Below are 19,313 nucleotides of genomic sequence, written 5' to 3' on the forward strand. Positions count from 1 at the left end.
TCAGTGTTTTTAAACCTTAGGTTCCTTGAAAACTCTGCGTGACATCATTTACACTGTAATCATGTTTCCAAACCTTAAAGCCTGCAACCACAACAGACAGAGAAGACGACACCGTGTATCTGTACATAGGATTAGCACAGTGGCAGTCAGCTATCACGATTTTCTTGTGTAGACACTCAGCAGTAGGAATTGCTGGGAGTCTCAGTGTGCCAGAGTGAGGACGTGTTTCACCTTGTGCTGAAGAAGTTTAGTGTGGACATGCCATGAAAAATCCATCCTTGCCCCCAGGTATTGTTTAAACTCTTACCTATGTACAGCAGTTTCCAGAGTTTTATCAACTGCACAGTGCATAGCCCTGTAAGTTCTGGAGTTATGTTTTACAGATCTCAAATATCTTCCAGATGTTACTGACAGCAATTAAGAACTGTACTTCTGAATTAACTTCATTCCATATTTTCCTAGTCTAAATAATGACAAGTTATAATGGGAGGGACTTGGAACTCCTTCTCATAATTTCTAGAAATTTCCTGTGCCACTGGCAACAGAACGTGTTGGCAGCTCAGATGCACCCGCAAAAAAACCCTCTCATTGACTCTTTAAAAGACTCTGCAACACTGGGGACCAAAATAGCTCCCGCCAACTATTCAACATGGAGCAACTACTTGTAAAATTCATGGTTCTGACAGGTGCTGCATGTGAAACAAAGTGTTTCATTCTTTTTGCATGCTGGTCGAGGATAAATAGTTATGAAATACAGAGATAATCATGAAAGTTTTAATGCTGCAGGATACAGCAGGAGATTCCAGTCCCCGCACCCTGACAGTGTCTGGTGGGTGCTTCTGTGCATCACTGCACTACGTTTGCCACCCTCGTGCCATCTTACTGTTGACATCTGAAAGTAGCAGAAATACTAATCCTGATCCTTCCTCATTCAAGCAGTGTGTTTCCCTGGAGGATGCAAGCATATGCTCTTATTTTTCCCAGCGCAACTGAAGGTGTGAGATGTCTAGGATGTGCATGCCTTTTCCCACTTCAATTAAATTCATTTCAAGTCAGTGGCATTCGCGTGGCTTCTCTGAATGTCAAAACATCAATATTCCTGCAGTTACTGCTAAATTAGGCTTGGCATGACCTGAATTTCTAGGTATTAAAACAGAAGCCCGAGCAACCACAAATAGTTTTCATAGGTTCTCTCGTCCTAAGCCATCAAGGTGTCTTTCTAACCTGGACACACTTACAACCAATGATTTGAGACTGAATATATGACTCGCATGCCTCTCCTTGCTTATGGCTTTATGTGTGTATCAAGAGGAATGAGTAATATTCTTACATGATGCTCATCACTGCTGTAAAGGAGGTCATCTACACAGGAGTAACAGAGCTGAAAAGCGCATGTGTGTACATATTCATGCACAGTGACTATTTTTGGAACTAAAACTGCAGGGTGAGCCAGATAAAGACAAGATGTATGTAGTGAAAAGATGCAATTCAGCCTGTAAAGCCAAGTGCACAATGAAGATTGTGTTGTTATACGAACGAGGTCCTGTCTTGGAGGTTGCAATGATGTGTAATCTCAGAGCCTCAATTAGAAAGCGACGGTCTTCATGTTGCGGCTGCTCAGCTTCTCTACCTAGGAAGATGGCTGCTCCTTATTTGCAGGCGTAATAGCAACACTGAAACCAAATAACCTTCCAGCAGTGCCCTCATGTCTATGGAACAGTTCTTTCTGAAAACCACAAGACTGGGTTTCACGGCCAGCACCTGAGAGCCTCTGCACCCCTATGTACCATCTGTTATATTGGAGGATAGCAAGGATTCAGCACGGCTTGCCAACAAACAGTGTGAGGGAGATGCTTCTGTTCACCATTCAAAAATACATGCCTAGAACACTTGCATCCCATGTTATCTACCTTATGACATCTGAAAATAACAGAAATATTAATTCTGACCTTTCCTCCTTCTTGCAGCACACATTTGGGAGGGAGATGGGTGAAGGGGCAGGGAAAGGAAAGGAATTTCCAATATGGGGGAAACAGTTTATGCTGTTTTGGGGGCCACAGAAAAAAAATATTATTTGATCCCTTCAGTTAGTGTATGGGAAAAGATGCAGGAGCCAAACTAGCAGAAGTTACAAGACAGGATATCAGAACTGCTCTTGAATCACCTGCATTCAAGCAGCTTCTTTGCATTCAGGATTTGTTACAGCTTTATGACCTGCAGTAGTTACGCAACTTGCTGCAAAGCCAGAAAGATGAGTCAGGACTGTGACTTTTGCTGAGATATATCTTTCCTATGTTCTGTTAGTTCCAAGGGCAGCAAAGGAGATGGTATTTACTACATACACTGCACAAAATTTGATACAATCCATAGCTGGGCAAGCTCTACTTGTTAAGATTTTAGCAAATGGCATCATTACACAAATGAGCGCCGTTCTCTGAGCAGGCCCAAGGAGAACCCAGCAGGCTGCAGTGAGATTGCATATTACGAAAAAAGAAATCCAAAGGGTCAAAGAAAAGGTAAGAGGAGCAGTACAGCACAGCGGTTGCCATTTACCCCTGCTGCAGCGCACTAACCAACCTCACAGGTTTTAAGCTTTCACAACAAATCTCCCCACACTACCAAATTAACATCTATCCACTAAACAGATGACACCAAGGCACCAGCCACCAGCCAGGCAGAGCCAACAGAGCTGCCTCCTGCATTCCTAAAATGGTCCGGAGGGAAAAATCAAAGCACACTGCTGAACTAAAAAGGATGGGGAGGCACACTGCTGGTAAGCACAAGGAGTAACACCACTTAGTAAAACCACATTTAACTTCAGTGCAAGAATGAAGTTTTTCAGGGTGCAACTTATTAGGTTTCCCCAAATCCTCCTGTGCACGTTCACACCAAGACATGAAGAATGGCAGCAATGCATAGCAGAGAAGAGGCTGAAGCTGCTTTACAAGACTAAAGTTGAAAACTGCAGTTTATGGATACGTCTTTTAGACAGTCTAGTTACATCCCCACATCAGGCTTTCAATACATTTTCAAACATCTTAACTTAAATAGAGGTCTCTTAATTTTCTCTAAGAAGGAATAATTATTCCAAAATGGGGAAACGCTGGCAAAAAAATTTAGCCTTGAAAACTCCACATGTTCAGAATGTGGATTTTTTTGGCAGTTTCAAATCCAGCCCGATAAATGCAGCATTCTACACAACTCTAAATATGCACGTTAGCCAGGATCTGGTGGGCAAGGAAAAAAAGGAGGATCAGGTCTCGTCAGCCCTTGCTGCAGCACTGGATACTCCGCTACTAAAAGCCTACGTCTACATTAGTGTCGCTCTCACCAAAAGCATCATGCAGGAGGATTTTTTGTCCTAAGCACACAGGAGGAAGAACAAAAATGTCATGAGATAACATTAAGATGAAAGTTAGATATAAGCAAGCTCTTAATGGTTAATTTGCACATTTCCCTAAAGTTGTATTTATCAAGAATCTGCAATGCTATGGCAATAGGAAAGGATGTGATTTTGTTATATCATGATGATCTGAATTTTTACGCTGCATTGATTAAGTACATTTTATTACATACAAATACATATCTGTGGTCCGTAAGTAGGGATCTTAACAAAATGAGTTTTATTTCAAAAGAATATGAAGTGGAGAGAAGAGAGTCCCTTGAGATTTCTAACACATGCTCCACTGTCAGAAATGAAAGCAGGATCAGAAGAGCTGTTATCAACATCTGCACATATCAAATCTGATGCTTTTTGCAAAAAAAATGACAAGTCTCCAGTTGAGAAGATGACTCTGCTCAGAGAAGCTATTCACAGAAATAAATGCTCGAACCACATGATTCCCAAATTAACTGTCTATCTATTCATACCAAAGTTGCCAGGCAGTGAGAAAACAGATGTTTCACTCAGATTCCAACCCTGCACATGTTATCCCAGGATCTGAAAGCCAAAATGTAATCAGACTGACTTCAGCAGTAACTCTGACCTAAGAAAGGTTTTGTCTGCACTGTGAAAACTGGCATTTAAGAGACTAAAAAGATAAAGCACCCAGGATTTTCATTTAAATTTACTGGCTCAAGTTTAACCTCAACGCTCCGTTATGCATGTGAACTAGAGCTGCTATCTTTAATTACCCTTTCTTTTTTACTATTTTAAACACAATTTAGCTAACATGAAAAATTGAATTTCTCCCTTCCCCACGCGCTGTTGTACTTATCTTCTTATTTTTCGGTGTTATCGCATGTGTAAGTTGCACAGGTGGTACAGCAGAGGTAGTGCCCCTCCAACACAGTTCTGCTGAGGAATGCGTGCCTGCACAGATTCTAGCTAAAGTTGCAGGAAAGCAGCCAAACCATAATGTTTAAGTTTCAACGATTGTGGTCAAAAGATTTGACCAAAAGAAACATGCAAACAAGAAGCACAACCCACAGAGTAAGAGATGCTCATTTGTAGAGCTACTTTCTTGACCTCGCACTTTCAACCAGGAGCTTGGCTGGTACAAAACGGCTCGTAAAAGCCAAACAGTATCTGCATTTGGGGCTACAGAATGGACTGTTAAGATTTCCACCTGAACCCCAACCCCAACCCCACCTAGCAACATATTGCACCACATCCAGATTTGCACTGCATCCAGATTGTGTCTTCAGATATGTTTTGGGCATTTGTTTTTATTTTTTATAAAACAGAACTTTATACTCTGACAAAAATTGAAAACTAATGAAAAATGTATTTATACATCATAGAACTTTCCTTGGCTAAGCATTTAGAAAGATTTTTGGATTAAATATATTGCATTTTCTGTCCTAAATGAATTTAAGTAATTGGCTTCTCTCTTATTCTTCCCTCCTGCATACATTATTCACTGCAGATAATATTTTATCAATTTAACAACAGCCTTCCTTTACAAAACAGCTCGGCAAGAACTTTTATAAACAGAACAAAGAACTCAGTAGCTGTCTAAGCATATATAGAACCATAAAGGAGAGAAGATGAAGTTTGTTACAAAGTTCAGAGAAGCTGAATACACTAAGCCGCATGCTATTTCATCTGTCACGGAGCACATGAAGCAATTGCTTCCGACTACTGGGTTTCATCTGAAGTTCAGATTGCAAATAATGGGCTCTAGCACTGGAGACTCCTCTCTCCTTTCCATATTTTTTCAGGAAGTAGCATCCATGCACTTGGAAAAAGCAAGTACAGATGTTTTTCTAAAGTAGAAGTAAGTAGGTATTTCTGAATTCTGTGTAAGTTTTTAATTAAAATTGAGAAAGAACAGTGAATCTCCATTAGAAAGGAAGTTATGAAACTTACCTTTGTCAACTACATCCCAGACTTCAACTTTAACAATATCATCAGTGGCTAAAAGCACAATAAGAACACAAAGTGTTAGAATGGGGTTTCAGTAAAATGACTGACAGTCAATACTCACCACAGAGAGCCAAAGCCAACATTGTCAAAGCAGGAGACGAATGTCAAAAAGAAAAGTAGTTCTTGAGTTAAAAGAAAACCTAAACATAACAAGAAGGCCCACTGCTGTTGAAGGTCCAAGTTGTACACCAAAACCATGCTATCTAAAGAACTTCTTAAAGACTCTTCGTCACCTAATTGATAGCTAGATTTCCTTGATGTTTTGTGTCAGTTTTGAAGGATGTTATAAATATTTTGTGTGGATTCTTTTAATAACATACAGAGGTTTCCATATTCTTTTAAAAAAAGATATAAATTTAATTTGGAGAATAAAGTCTGGTCCATAAGCAAGGCATACAGCTGACAAAAAAGGAATATACACATTTAAGAAATATCAACCTTACTAATAGCATCCTTATGTGAACGTGACAGTGCAAACAGTCCTGCAGCTATGGAAATCCATTCTCTCTGCAAATTTCAAGTTGCATTTTGTGAAAAAAATAAGATATTACTAGCAATTTTGCCTCTTAACAAGTTGCAGCATCAGTAAATTATAAGGAGCAACATATATTTCAGTTGCTAAAATCTGAAGCAAGACACCCAAAATTCCAACTAGAGAGACACTACTGCTGGTACTGACAGCTAGCAGTTTAACCTTCAGATGGCACGAGGGATGGGCAGCTTTGGTTAGATGTTTCTATTGAATCCAGACAAGCACTCCAATCTGCATGGAGTTGTTCCAATAAACAGTTGCTTTTTGGAAATGCTATAGGCTCCCAAGCAAAGCTTGTACTTGGAGCAGCAATGAACATAAAGCAATGGAATAGGAGGATAATGCCTCAGAGCAGAAAATAATGTCATAGGATGGCATGAGAGTTTAGATAAGCATCATTGTCAAGCCAGGAAACATTTCCTCTACAGAATTCACTGTTGGCTAAACTTAAATGTTTCGAAATATTGTAAAGACAGATTATGAATGAAGGAAAGCTTTGATCCTCTGCTTCTGGAGAAAGATCCTTTTTTACATTTATGCATGAAGCAAAATCAGCCTGTTTTTCCTCATAGCAACTCCCGCTTATCTTCCACTTTGCCAGCAGGGCAGCGGGGCACAGGACCAACAGGAGACTTGCCCAGGCTCAGCCCCGCCAGTGCATCACAGGCTCAGGTGGGACTGAAACCACAACAGGCATCCAGGAGCCTGCAGTTTTAAAACCTCTGCTTAAACAATTACACTCCCAAAATTACTTCTGTCCTTGAATATTTCTACAGACGATCAAGCCAGGCACGGCTGAAGTCCAACCTCTCCCCATCACTCCCTGGCCCGGTACTCAGCTGTCTGGCCGGCTGCTTGTGCCCAGGCACTGGCACAGCGGGGTGCTCCCCCTGCGACGGGGGCTGCTCAAGCCTGTGATCCATTCAGGGTGCACCGTGAGAAGGTGCTGGGACATAGATCAGCTAGCGGAGGTCTGCCCCCACAGCTGGGACTGGCAGTGCTGCTGCTGTTCCTGCAGGACAAGGAGATGGACAGACCAGCAAAGTCAATCTTGGCAACAGCCAAGACTTTCTGCAAAAGGACAGGTGATGTTTTCCTTTCTCAGATGGCAACCTTTGCAGAGTCCCAAAGGCTGCTTGTTCTTTCCAGCAGCGCCATGTGAAGCAGTACGTAAACACTAACAAGGGGCTTCCACGGAGAAGCTGGAACCCCATTCCAGCCCTTGGGGTGACATGCAGGAGGTGGCCCCATACCTAGCACTGGGACTCTGCTCCTGAGCTTCCGAGATCTCCACCTCCTTACCCTGACACCAAATGCACCCTCAGTTAAGATTTGTTCTGCTGCTGAGTGATCTCTGCAGTACTGACATCCTGCTGAGCAGCAACACCCCCAGATAGCTGAGGAGTTGAACCGTTTGACCCACAAAAACCTGCTCTACAACCTTTTATCCGAGGGGAAGCACAGAATTTCACGAAGAACCTGACTGCACAAGATCCAAGAAAACCATTTTTCCACGTGGGTTTTTTTTCCTGTTAGCACCAGTACTCCTGACAGTTCATAGCCAATGAGTTCTTCCTTTTCATCACCAGCTTCATTCCTGATTATCCTGAACATACAAGAGGATAATTACTTTAGTGCTGCTGTGTTGGCTTTGGTATGACTCATACACAGCAGCATTTCACCTTAACGGCTTTGGAAGGCATGTCGCAGCAAAAAAGAGTGCCAATTCATCCTTTTAACTTTTTGCCTTGGATTAGTATAAACCATGGATCAAACCACTCAAAAGATCTGTACTCAGATGCTATTTGGCTAAGTACTCTTTAGCCGGTGACAATGCTTTTCCCATCTCCAAAATGGTGGAGAGATGAGAAGACTTCAATTGCAAGAAAGCTCATTGAAAAATAAGAATCATTGCTTTCTGGGTGGGCTCATCGCTAGGAATTCACAGCCCCTCAGACATCTTTACTCTCATACAATTGCACAATTCACTTCATACTCTTTGGATCACAAATCCTGCACAGCAGAGCAACTCTGCCTTGCCTCACACCCATCTATAAACCATTCAAAGTATCTGAACAAAAGTATTTGCCAATTTTTATTTCAGACTCCCTTTCTGAGACAGACAAGCGGAATAAAATTAGTGACTAGCATATTCTAAACAAGCACTCATTAGGGTCAGGAATGGTGACTCCTTACGTGGACACAAAAATGACAAATATCCACTAGAGAGACAATCAGCACAGAAAAGTAATGTTGTTCATTCTGAGTAGGAAGAAATAACTCAAATTCCTCTACCTTTATTAATTCTTCCAGTATGAAATTTCTGAAGATATGACGAAGTGGTGCATTCCACATCTAAAATGTAAATCTTCTAATACCAGACAATGTAAGAATCCTTCAATATTTGACAGCGATTTAATAAACATCCATAAATATTTGCTGCCAGCTATCTCATAATGTTTATTCAAGGTAGCTTGAGAGCATGCTCACAGGAAAAACAAACTTTATTTTTCCTCTGTAGATTAACTCAGCCAACAGGGCAGTAATTAGATCTGAGCCAATTTCTCAGTGCCCACATCACCCATCTTGGATGGAAAGTTTTCACAGCAGGAAACATACCTTACGATGTTTTTTAAAAAGGGGGTTATTTTTTAAAACAAGTTTTAAGAAGGTCAACAGAGATTTTCCTATACTGCTGGAAGTTATTTCTAAGAAAATAATAGTGTTTTACAATGTAAAGAAACACAAATGAAAGGCACAATTCCGTGTGTAGCCTTCCAGATATTTAGACTAGCTCAGCAACACTTCATCTTGAAAAATATGTACACATTGCTGTCAACTCTAACCAGCAAGCTCTACAGAAACATACCACATAAGCACTACAGATAACAAATACACCTGCAGTTATGAACATACAGCAAAAGCCAGCCTCGTGTCTAGCTCTTTTCTACCCCAGGATTGCACCCACATTGAAAAAGCCAGTGCCTAAGCCTCAGCTCAGTAAAAGAACATACAGTCCCTAAAATATGCAGAAACATACGAGATGACTGGATCTCTCTACACATGGAACAGTCCCTAAACGCCTTTTTGCATCTATACAAAAACCTGTATATGTGCATTTTGTATACCTGTTCATATATACAAAAAAAGCCTCTTAGAAATCAACCATTAGACTCCCAGGCTGTATTTACAAACAGCATTTGCATTACCTATGCTGATTAGAGAAGAAACCGAACTCTGAAGTTTTTACCTATGATACTGCAGAAAACCACAATTAACATTCAGTGCACTCTTTAGACTTGAATATCTAAGAAAGAGGTGTTTCATTTCTTACTCTGATCTGTCTATTTAGGATGAAGCATTCAAGTTTGATTTTGGAGATAGAGCTTACAAGTTGTCTGGATGATGGAAACTATGTTCACACATCCATAACTGATATGCTGATATTCTGAGAGAGAGGAAGAAGAGTGTGGGGGAAGGATGCCACAACTAGAATACAACATGCCAGAGGTTTAGCTGCAGATGGAGAACACCACTGCATGAACACCGCAGATCTGTCAATGCCTTGGGTCAGTTGATAGGTAGAACATCAGGATGATGGTACCCAAAATAAAGATACTTTATGAAGAAATGTAGAAGCCAACAGGCATACCTTTGCATCACACTCACATGGAGAGGCCCCCTGAAAGAATCTGAAAACCTGTGACATCAGGCTTAGCTCAACGTCAGATCCTGAATGAGACAAAACTGCTGGTTGCACCGAGCAAGGATGACCTGTTTCTCTCCCACATCCACTGCAAGTTACAACCATCCATGCTTATAAACCTTTTCAGCTTTTGTCAAGAGAGAGCTGACTCATGTGGAAACCTGCCTCCATAAGGGCATGAGAGTCTCCAGAACTCTGGTTACCAGCTCCCTGTGAACGTACAACGGCAGTATCTGCTCGTTCTCCTTGCACCGAAGCCTATGAAGCAAATGGAGATCGAGACAGCACTGCCCCAAGGCTGACTGGCGGTGAACACACCCTGTGGCTCCCTGATCATTATCACAAGACTTGGGCATCACGATATCATCCAGCAATACAAATTTGCTTGGTGAATTAGATGAAGCACTCAATTTGGTGTTTACCCAAACTGCGTGGGTTTTATTCCCAGCTGTGAGGAGACAGAGAGTACCTGATTCAGGTCAGGTCAAGGTCAGAGCGGTACAGATGGACAAGGTCTGATAATGACAAACTAACTGCTGACCTTTTTTTTTAAAGCAAAATCAGTCTTACAGGGCAAGTTCATATTGAATCAGTAGTTCACCCCACAAGGCTGCAGCATTTTTGATCAGGAACCTGAAAGCTGGACTTAATGCACTGTTGAATCATAGCCTTATACAATTTCAATGCCTGCAGTGTCTTCTCCAGGGGAGATCCAGGGCTGTCATAGCCCCTCTATACTCTCAGAGCAGATGTGGAAAATAAAAAAACCTCACACCTCATCTCTCAGACTCAAACAAGCACTTAAAAAACGCTACTGATAAGATATGTCTGTGCTTCAGTAAGTCACCCTAGAGTTATTAGTGCTACAATCATTTTTAAAACACCACCTTCACCGGTTACAGGATGCTTTTTATATTTTAATCAGTAAAAAACTAGTTTGCAGCATGCTATTCACTTCTACGCAACAGTAACACCAAAAGCAGGGTTAGCCTCAGAGAGATTTCCATAAGCCTGTTAGCATTAACATCACAAATATCACATTTGTGCATCACAAATATTTCAAATCTTTCAGATCACGTATTAAATGCTTTCCTTGAATTGTAGCTTCCAAAGACCTATCCTTTAGGACTTTTAACACATAGTTTCTGAGTAAAGTTATTAAAAACATGACTGAGAAACTGTGAATAATAAATTACAATAACAAGAGTGATGAGAGACCATTTTATCGCCCAAGCAGACACAGAAGAAAGAAGCAAATGAGGCTGCAGTGGAATTTCTACCCCCAAGGCACTGTCCCATGACTGTCACTCCCTCCACCCTCTTCCATCTTACTTTTGTAATTCCAGTGGATGCTGGTGACTTGGATCTCCTGAGTTGGAATATATTCCTCAATAAATTTCTTTCCCTGCAGTCGGTGCCAAAGTGTGGTTTTCCCAGTGTTCCTGTCCCCTCGGATGACAATTTTCACTGGGGAAAAGAGCAAGCAGACAAATAAAGTTGATTAAAAACAAATCGAAGAATGCTGTGAAAAGCATGCTAACTTTTTACAAGCATTATTCAGATGTAATTAGTTCTCCCATATTACACAGACAGGATGGGGTTTGTTAAAAAACATGAGCCTCAGTCATTAAAATTAGTGTTTATTCAGCTACTCACATTAGCTCAGCAGAAAGAACCAACATCAAGATTGAATCTTCCCAATCTGCACAACTTCAGCCAGCTAAGTCTCCTCTCTTTCCAGCCTCCTGCCTTCTCTACCTCTACCTAGCCCTTATGCCCACTCTGCCATGCCCTATCCCTTTGCCAGCCTTTTATTGAACCATAGAGTGGTTTGGGTTGGAAGGGACCTTAAAGATCATCCAGTTCCACCCCCCTGCCCTGGGCACGGACTCCTCCCACCAGCTCAGGTTGCTCCGAGCCCCGTCCAACCTGGCTTTGAACACCTCCGGGGATGGGGCAGCCACAGCTTCTCTGGGCAACCTGCGCCAGGGGATCACCACCCTCACAGGGAAACATTTCTTCCTGATCTCTATTCTAAATCTCTCCTCTTCCAGTTTGAAGCCATTACCCCTCATTCTATCACTACGTGACCTTGGAAAAAGTCCCTCTCTAGCTTTCTTATAGGCCCTCTTCTCCTTCAATTACCTCCTCTATCATTTCCATTTCTCCTTAAACACTTCTCATTCCTTGAGAAGATACTCATTTCCTAGATGCAGTTGCCCCAAGTGACTGAAAGCTCAAGGGCCAGTTCTGAGCAGCGCTGACGAGGCAGGGTCCTACGCTCAGAGATGCTGCTCCCCATATCCCACTGGGGTGTGACTGAACCCCGGCACCAGTGAAACTGTTCTGGGATGGTGCTGGAGAGCTGAGAGGCAGCTTCTGGTGAACATCACCGCAGAGTTAAGCTGCCATCACTCTCAGCTATCCCCAGCTTTCCTTCACTGGGGCAGCATCCCCTTTTCCAGGGGAAGCAGAACAAGACTGCGAATTGCTCTTCAGCTGCTCCAGCTCACAGCCCAGACAGTCTAAGGTAAGGGGGCAATCCTTGGCAGAGACAAGGGGAAAGCACTGAACCTTCCCAGGCGTCTATCTTAAACTAAAGTCACCAAACTGCCTCTGTTGATGTCCACAGTTCAACTAAAATTAAATCAAAATCAGTCTATCTTACATGCTTAGAAACAAGCTAAACTGAACCAAAATAAGCATGCCCCTTTGGGGACATAAACTCACTGAAATAATAGTGAAATAAAACCAAGAGAAATCACATCTCTGTGGGCCCTCTGTGTGTCAGAGGGACAGTCTCTACCACAGGAGCCAGCCCCTAGCTGGTTTTAGGTGTGCATGTACTGGTGGCCCTTGGCATTCTCAGAAAACAGCTCCATGGCCACCAACTGGCCTCACACCCCACTGGTGAGGCCACTCAGCTGATCAACCACCACCTGCCTGTGCTCCTGCACATGTGATTGTACCCATAGCAAGGAAAGTCTGTCAGTGGAGCAACTCACTCTAACCCTCCCAAAGAAGCGTCCAATATATCACAAACTGTACACAACCCGGCAAAGTTACTTCTGTAGGAGCCAATATCATGAACTTTCCGGAGTCTATCCTAACGTTACCTTGCTCTTTCTGAAAACAAGTGTTGTTTTCTAAATTTTCTGTTACATTATATGGGTTTTTTTTAAATACCATTCCTTGTTTGAAGCAGCAACCACAAGGCTATTAGGAAACGTCAGCTGACTTGAACAGAATTTTTATGCTTGTGTTTTGAATAGTAGCTTTTATCCCTTAGAAAATGGGTCACTCAGAGACATCTAATGGCAGATTGAAGTGATTAGCATCAGGTTGTGCATCATCATTTGGGCAAGGAAATCTCAAACTGAAGGCTGCCTTCTGTTGTAACTCGGGAGTTATTGCACACATTCAGAGAAAAGTTTAACAGGTAAACTTTAAAGTGTGTTCTGGTTTTGGCTGGGACAGGGGTAATTTCCTTCACAGTAGGTAGTATGGGGCTATATTTTGGATTTGTGCTGGAAACAGTGTTGATAACACAGGGACGTTTTAGTTATTGCTGAGCAGTGCTTGCACAGAGTCAAGGCCTTTTCTGCTACTCACACCAACCCACCAGCAAGGGCTGGGGGGGCACAAGGAGTTGGGAGGGGACACGGCTGGGACAGCCAACCCCAACTGACTAAAGGGCCATTCCATACCATAAAGCATCACACTTGGCATATAAAGCTGGGAGGAGAAGAAGGAAGGGGGGAATGTTCAGAGTGACAGCGTTTGTCTCACCAAGTCACTGTTCTGTGTGATGAAGCCCGGCTTTCCTGGGGATGGCTGAACACCCGCCTGCCCATGGGAAGCAGTGAGTAAACTTGTTTTGTTTTCCTTGTGTGAGTGGCTTTTGCTTTACCTATTGAACTGTCTTATCTCAACCCACAAGTTTCCTCACTTTTACCCTTCCAATTCTCTCCCCCATCCCACCAGGGGAGTGAGCAAGCAGCTGCATGGTGCTTAGTTGCTGGCTGGGGTTAAACCATGACAAGGTAAAACAAACAACATTACAAGGCTTGTGGAAGAGTTTTGTCCGGTGACATTTTGTGCTGCAGTTTCACTGCCCTTTTGTTGCTGTACACTGAGATGTACTGCTGTTTATTCTTTTATAAAGTTACTTATTACAATAGCAAAAGGATAATAAAGGCAAAAATGAATGTAGGCTGACTTCACTTACAGGTCCCCCTGCGGAGACAACAAACCATTTCCTGCATTTCCTGTCGCCCTGTGTGTGATGCTGTTTCCTACTCACAGATGGTGAAACAATCAATGGAGGGTCCCTTGGACCAATGGAGGGTCTAAATTAATGCAGCAAGTCATGGCACAGGCAGAATGAGATTCCATTTGTCCCCTCTAAAACCCAAGGCTTTCTAAATGCTCTCACTGCCTACCTTAGAGAGCCATTTTAAAATTCTCATTCCGCCACGAAGTGCAGCATGAGAAACCGAAACAGTAAGTTTTAAGGGACAAAAAGACCCACCCTTAAACAGTTAGGCTGCTCTCAAGGTGTGCTTCCAGATGACTTGACTGTCAAGTCCCTAGAAGGGGCAAATTCCCCAGGACTTTCCTAATGCCAACAGCATTATTTACTCAGCTACACATTGAGTTTCATCAAGGAACTGAACTGGTTGAAAACTAACCCTGAAATTACTCCTTTTTAGTTTTCTTCTCTAGCTCAAGTGCCCAGCTTCAGTAGGAGCAGCACACAGGAGGCACAGCTGGAGCCGCAAGGAGACTATCCCACCCCTGAGCAGCTCACATTTAGGTCAACTTATGGCACCACATGCTCAGTTTGAACAGGTCCAACAGCCCTTTCCAGCTGCAACACTCTCCATGTTAGGATCTCTTTCCTCCTACATAGTACATGAGTTTTCACTGACTTTTTTCCCTGAAGAAAGAAAAAGTCTTTAAAAACAGAACAGGAAGAAGGCAGGTGACGTAAATCATTTTTAGCAAAACAAAATCTGTATTTGGGACTTCAGCTGGGACGGGTGTACTCAAAGACATGCATCTGCAAGACGGGAAGAGCCAAGTGAGCTGCAGGGCACAGCCAGGCAGGTACATCACAGGCCATGTGAATGGGGAAAGAGCACCAGTAATTATGGGTGAAGTTAGTACTGTTACTGTTATGGGACAGTAACAATAGCTGCCTTATTTTGATTTTAAGAAAAATCAGTACTTACTGCAACAGCCATAGGTTTGTAGCAAAGACAGGAGAATTATCTGTGGGAGGAAGGATAGGGATGGGGAATAGATCAAGATGTGAGGAAAAAGCTAACAAATCACTTTATTCATATTGTCACTGCATCAAGAAAAATAAAGGGACTTTCACTCTCCAGATGGGGAAACAGAAGCAGAGCAGTGAAGGTACAGGCTCAGAGAGCAGGTTTCAGACCAACTCAGAACGAGAAATCAGGAACTCTCAGCTCTGCCCATACTCCTCCAGAACACTGCAGCAACTAAGGATCTCAGACCCCACAGCAAAGATCCCCAAACTTCTCTGATAATAAACCCCATATGGAGGGTCATGACCTTGCCCTCATTAAGGTCTTTGGGACTGTGACTATAAGGCTGCAATTCTTGTGCCAAAAGCAGCACACCTGAGCAGCAGACACCCCCAAGCACACTTCCCAGGGGGGAAGAGGCCAGACAGCAGTCAAAGCAGGTTGGCCACAAGTTGCACGAACACCTGCATCAGCAGTAGCAGAAAACAGGAGAAGGCAGGAAGCAGCAGGAAAAGGGGAAGCCTTTCTTTTCGGAGTAGCACGGAATGAAAACACTTAAAACTCCAATCAGAGTCTGGGAACTACGATTCCCAGACAACACAAAAGAGGTAAGGACTATAATGATTACCAAAAGGATACACAGTATTAATTTTGCCTTTTAAAGCATGTTTTAGGCAGAAAAGTAATAAGGGGAGGGACTGGGGCGAATCCTTGCAGCTACTGCCCGGTATTTCAGCAGTGGTGACTGTCCAGGGCAGTCACCATGAGGACAGCAGCCCATGCTCCAGGCACACACAGAGATGGGGTGAGCACACTAGGTGCAGCGTCAAGAATAAAGCCCAGAGCAGAAGGCATGCTGTGTTCTGGGCAACAGGATGGATGGATGTGAACCTTTAGCACATCCACATCTTTTGCTCCTGTCTCTGCTCATTGATGGATAACTCCCAGGGAATCCTCTTGCCAGTGCAACCCAGCCAGAACCCTTCATTTCACCCTTGTTTGCCCATCATTGCCTTACATAAATGTTTTGAGTAACCTGGTGCTGGTACTTCCTTCTGTATCTTGTCTCATAATTTGTTTAAACGAGCACCACTGCCAAAGGAACAAGATCCACCTCATGCTCTATCTCCACCAGGTCCACTCACTCTGACCTGTGCTACACTCCCTGGGCCAACACAGCTATCCGAATGGGGACGCACCAGACCTGATCCAAGTTCAGGCTATGCCAAGCAGGAAAAAAAGAGCAAGTTTTTACAAAGATTGGTTCCCCATACTTGGAACCATGATCTCCCATAAACATCCGAGCCATTGCACATACAGTACAGACCCACATCATTTTCATCTCTGTACCTTCCACATTGCTCAGGGAACTCTGGTGTTATTTGGGCCATGGTATGTAAAACACAGGAGCTCCACGCAGATGATAACGAGAGCAAACAAGGAGCATGTGTGCCAGGAATGCAGTATTCAAATGCTTTTGTTTTGAATTAGGATGTCTTATGCAGAGAAAGTGACTGTTCCTGAGGGCTAATACTGGCCTTTGCTCTCATCATGTTGTTAGAAATCTAAACCTGCTCACCCTGTAACGCTCTTTCTTTGGAAAACTTAGCTGAGTGGAAAGGACACCGTCAAAACAAATCATTTTGGTTCAACTTAGAGGTGCATAGTATCCAGCGCCTGTAATCCTCAGTGCCATTAGAACACCAAACCGCCTTCAGTATCACCTCAATCAGGCAGGCTATCTGGGTACAAAACACACTGGACAGCCGTGAAGGCTGGCCCAGCATGGCCTGCTCTGAGCCCTGCGGCGAGAGCCAGGTGATAAGGCCCACGTCCCAGCCATTTGCTGCCTGCTTTATCAGCAAGCAAGTCACGGCATTCTCAGCACACTAAATGTACTTGTGGGAAGGAAATGGGCTTCAGTTCGTGATCAGTAATGGTCTATGAAAGCAAGGAAACGTTTCTGTAAACTCAGTCATCTCAGCACTCTTTGGTTTAGGTTCAGGCAACTCCAGGGGAGTGGAGGAGTTTTAAAGATATGTGTGTGTTAATGGTGGCTACAAAACACATTTTGCCCTCCTCTGCTGAGTGTCATATATTTGCTAAGAACGGAGCATTGGCAACACATAGGATTTGCAGTTCTGCCCTTCGTGAGCAATGGCCCTTGTACTGGTAGTCCTTCACAGCCCACCTTCACCTGAGACCACAACCTCACCGTGCCGGAATCTACCCCACCCCTCCAGTGCCATGACTATGTAGGGTACTTCGAAGCCCTTTCGTAAGCCTGCCTGTATCTCCTATAAATATTATATAACAGCGATCCCGGGAAGAGTTACTATGGAGATTGGAAAGCTTCCCTTAAGGCAATGACAGAAAGCTGCAGTTTTATTCCAGATATGAAAGCAGTAACTAGAACACAAATCCTGATAAAACAGGGCACAAACCAAAAAGTCTTCCCGAGGCTTTCGGCAACGAGATGAAAAGCAGCAAAGCTACAGTTGGTAGCTCAGCTGTTGGCATTTTTGGCCTTGCTGTATTAATGGCAAGCAGTTACACATCCACGCAGGTTCGTCGACAGTGCAGTTAGTCAACACGTAACAAAGAGCCGTCCCCGTTGACTGCTGTGCCAGCAGGATGCAGCTGATCCGTACTGTCCACAGCACAAACGTTCACTCTCTGAAAAGTCAACTCCTTTCTCCTACATAATTCACAAGCTGGTATTAGCTGCCTGATCTCAACATGTACCAGTGAAGCACGTGGATGTGTTCTGGTCTACGGGCTGCATGAAACCTCTGCACAGATCAGTGGTCTTTATCCAGCAGATCTCCAGGTACATGTTTAACGATGCAGTGCTGTATTCCAAGGCACAAGTTTCACCCTCACCCCCTGTCTTTCCCTGGAAAACAAGTCTCTTAACACCAACACTATGCTTCTGTTCACATTCCTGCACTAGTTTTCTAAATTAAGCACTACTGGCATATCTAACAGATGAGCTATGGATAAAGGCACCAAATGCTCTTGCTAGTAAAGCAGAGAGCTTCAAAACATATCAGTTCAAAGGCACAGTCAATAGTGATAATACAAAAAAAGCAAAAAAAATAAAACAAAACCAAACCCCGAAGCACAAACCTCTCCCTTCACGTTCTCTTTCAGATTAAGAGCCAACATAAGCTCTATTCCTCCAACACATGTGCCTTTACAGAATTTTTTCAGTGCCACATTTACAAATCACTCTCTTTCCAAACCGCCAGTCTCTCGGTCTTCTGCAATTTGACTTCAATGCCTGCCTGGATCCACACAGATGAGCTGATACTCGCAGTGCTCTCTGGTACCATCTCTATTTTCAGCAAGGATGACATAACTACTGTCCCTGCCTCACAATTGTTATTTTGGGATGTATTTCACATACTTGCAGTGCCCTCCTGAAACATTATATTAGAAATAACCTTTACTGAACTTCAAGGGAAAAACGCAACCATAAGCCAAGACACTGAAAGGAAAAAAAATTCTGAAAACGTTCCCTGAGAAAAGAGCGAACATATCAGTTGCAGAAACAGATAGACAGAATGAAATTATGTACCAAGGGCACATAAAGGCACATATTACTCCCCTTTTATTGAAGCCTGGCAGGGCAGAGCTTTTCAATAGACCCTTATCATATAACCACTAGAGCTTAATTATAAATACTATTATCCCGGACTGCAGGGAAGGTCACCCACACACTCAGGGGAGTTACTCTCTTGATGCTTTAACTGACAAAAATTGATTTACAAGGAATTCTCTCTTGTGCCACTGTCAGCAGAAAGCAGGCCGTTCAGGACATATGCTAACTGAGGACACTGCTGCACTACAGGTTCCCAAGTCCCGCACAGAAAGATAGAAGTTTCCCATCCGTCACTCTTCCCACACTTCTGCAAGCTCTAACATTCCATTGCACACTTGGCTTTGGGCGAATACTGCCAAAAGCACCACCAAAAGCATATACACATTTCACAGTCCCACCATGCTATGGGGCATCAGATGGGCCCCTCCCGCCCGGGGCCGGCTGTGCCCCCCGACAGACCCCCCCGACACTGGGCTCCGACTCACTGTTATACTGGACTCCCTTGGCAAACCTCCTCTGCAGAGCCTGGTTCATGGACTGCAGCCCCGCAGGGATATTCTTGTCTCTGACCGGAGTCTGGTCCGAGCCCACCAGCTTCTTCAGGGCTGAGAACATCTTTCTGGTCCCACACCTGCGCCACCACCTGCGGGAAAAGGGCTGCTGCGCCGGGGCTCAGGGGCAGGGCGGCCCCGGGGCGGGGGGCATATGGGGGCCTCGGGGCGGCGCCGGTAAATCAGGGCTGGGGCAGGGCAGGGCCGGCCATGAGGGGCCTTCCCGGGCTCGGCAGGGCGGAGGCGTGCGGGCTGGGCTCGGCTCGGCCCGGCCCG

At 43.8% G+C, this 19,313-nt stretch overlaps 1 protein-coding gene across 1 annotated transcript in view; it reads right to left on the reverse strand.

Moving 5' to 3' along the window:
• Positions 1-19,101, reverse strand: part of RABL6 (RAB, member RAS oncogene family-like 6) — a 58,842-nt gene extending 39,741 nt beyond the window's left edge. Inside the window, exons 1-3 of the mRNA XM_009890270.1 lie at positions 18,972-19,101; positions 10,939-11,073; positions 5,312-5,359 (exon numbers count right to left, since the gene is read on the reverse strand). Of these exons, the coding sequence (XP_009888572.1) occupies positions 5,312-5,359; positions 10,939-11,073; positions 18,972-19,101 (313 nt within the window). The remainder of the gene's footprint in view (positions 1-5,311; positions 5,360-10,938; positions 11,074-18,971) is intronic.
• Between the last annotated feature and the right edge of the window lie 212 nt (positions 19,102-19,313).

The sequence above is a fragment of the Charadrius vociferus genome, unplaced genomic scaffold, assembly GCF_000708025.1.
Source record: "Charadrius vociferus isolate BGI_N301 unplaced genomic scaffold, ASM70802v2 scaffold398, whole genome shotgun sequence".
Taxonomy (NCBI): Eukaryota; Metazoa; Chordata; class Aves; order Charadriiformes; family Charadriidae; genus Charadrius; species Charadrius vociferus.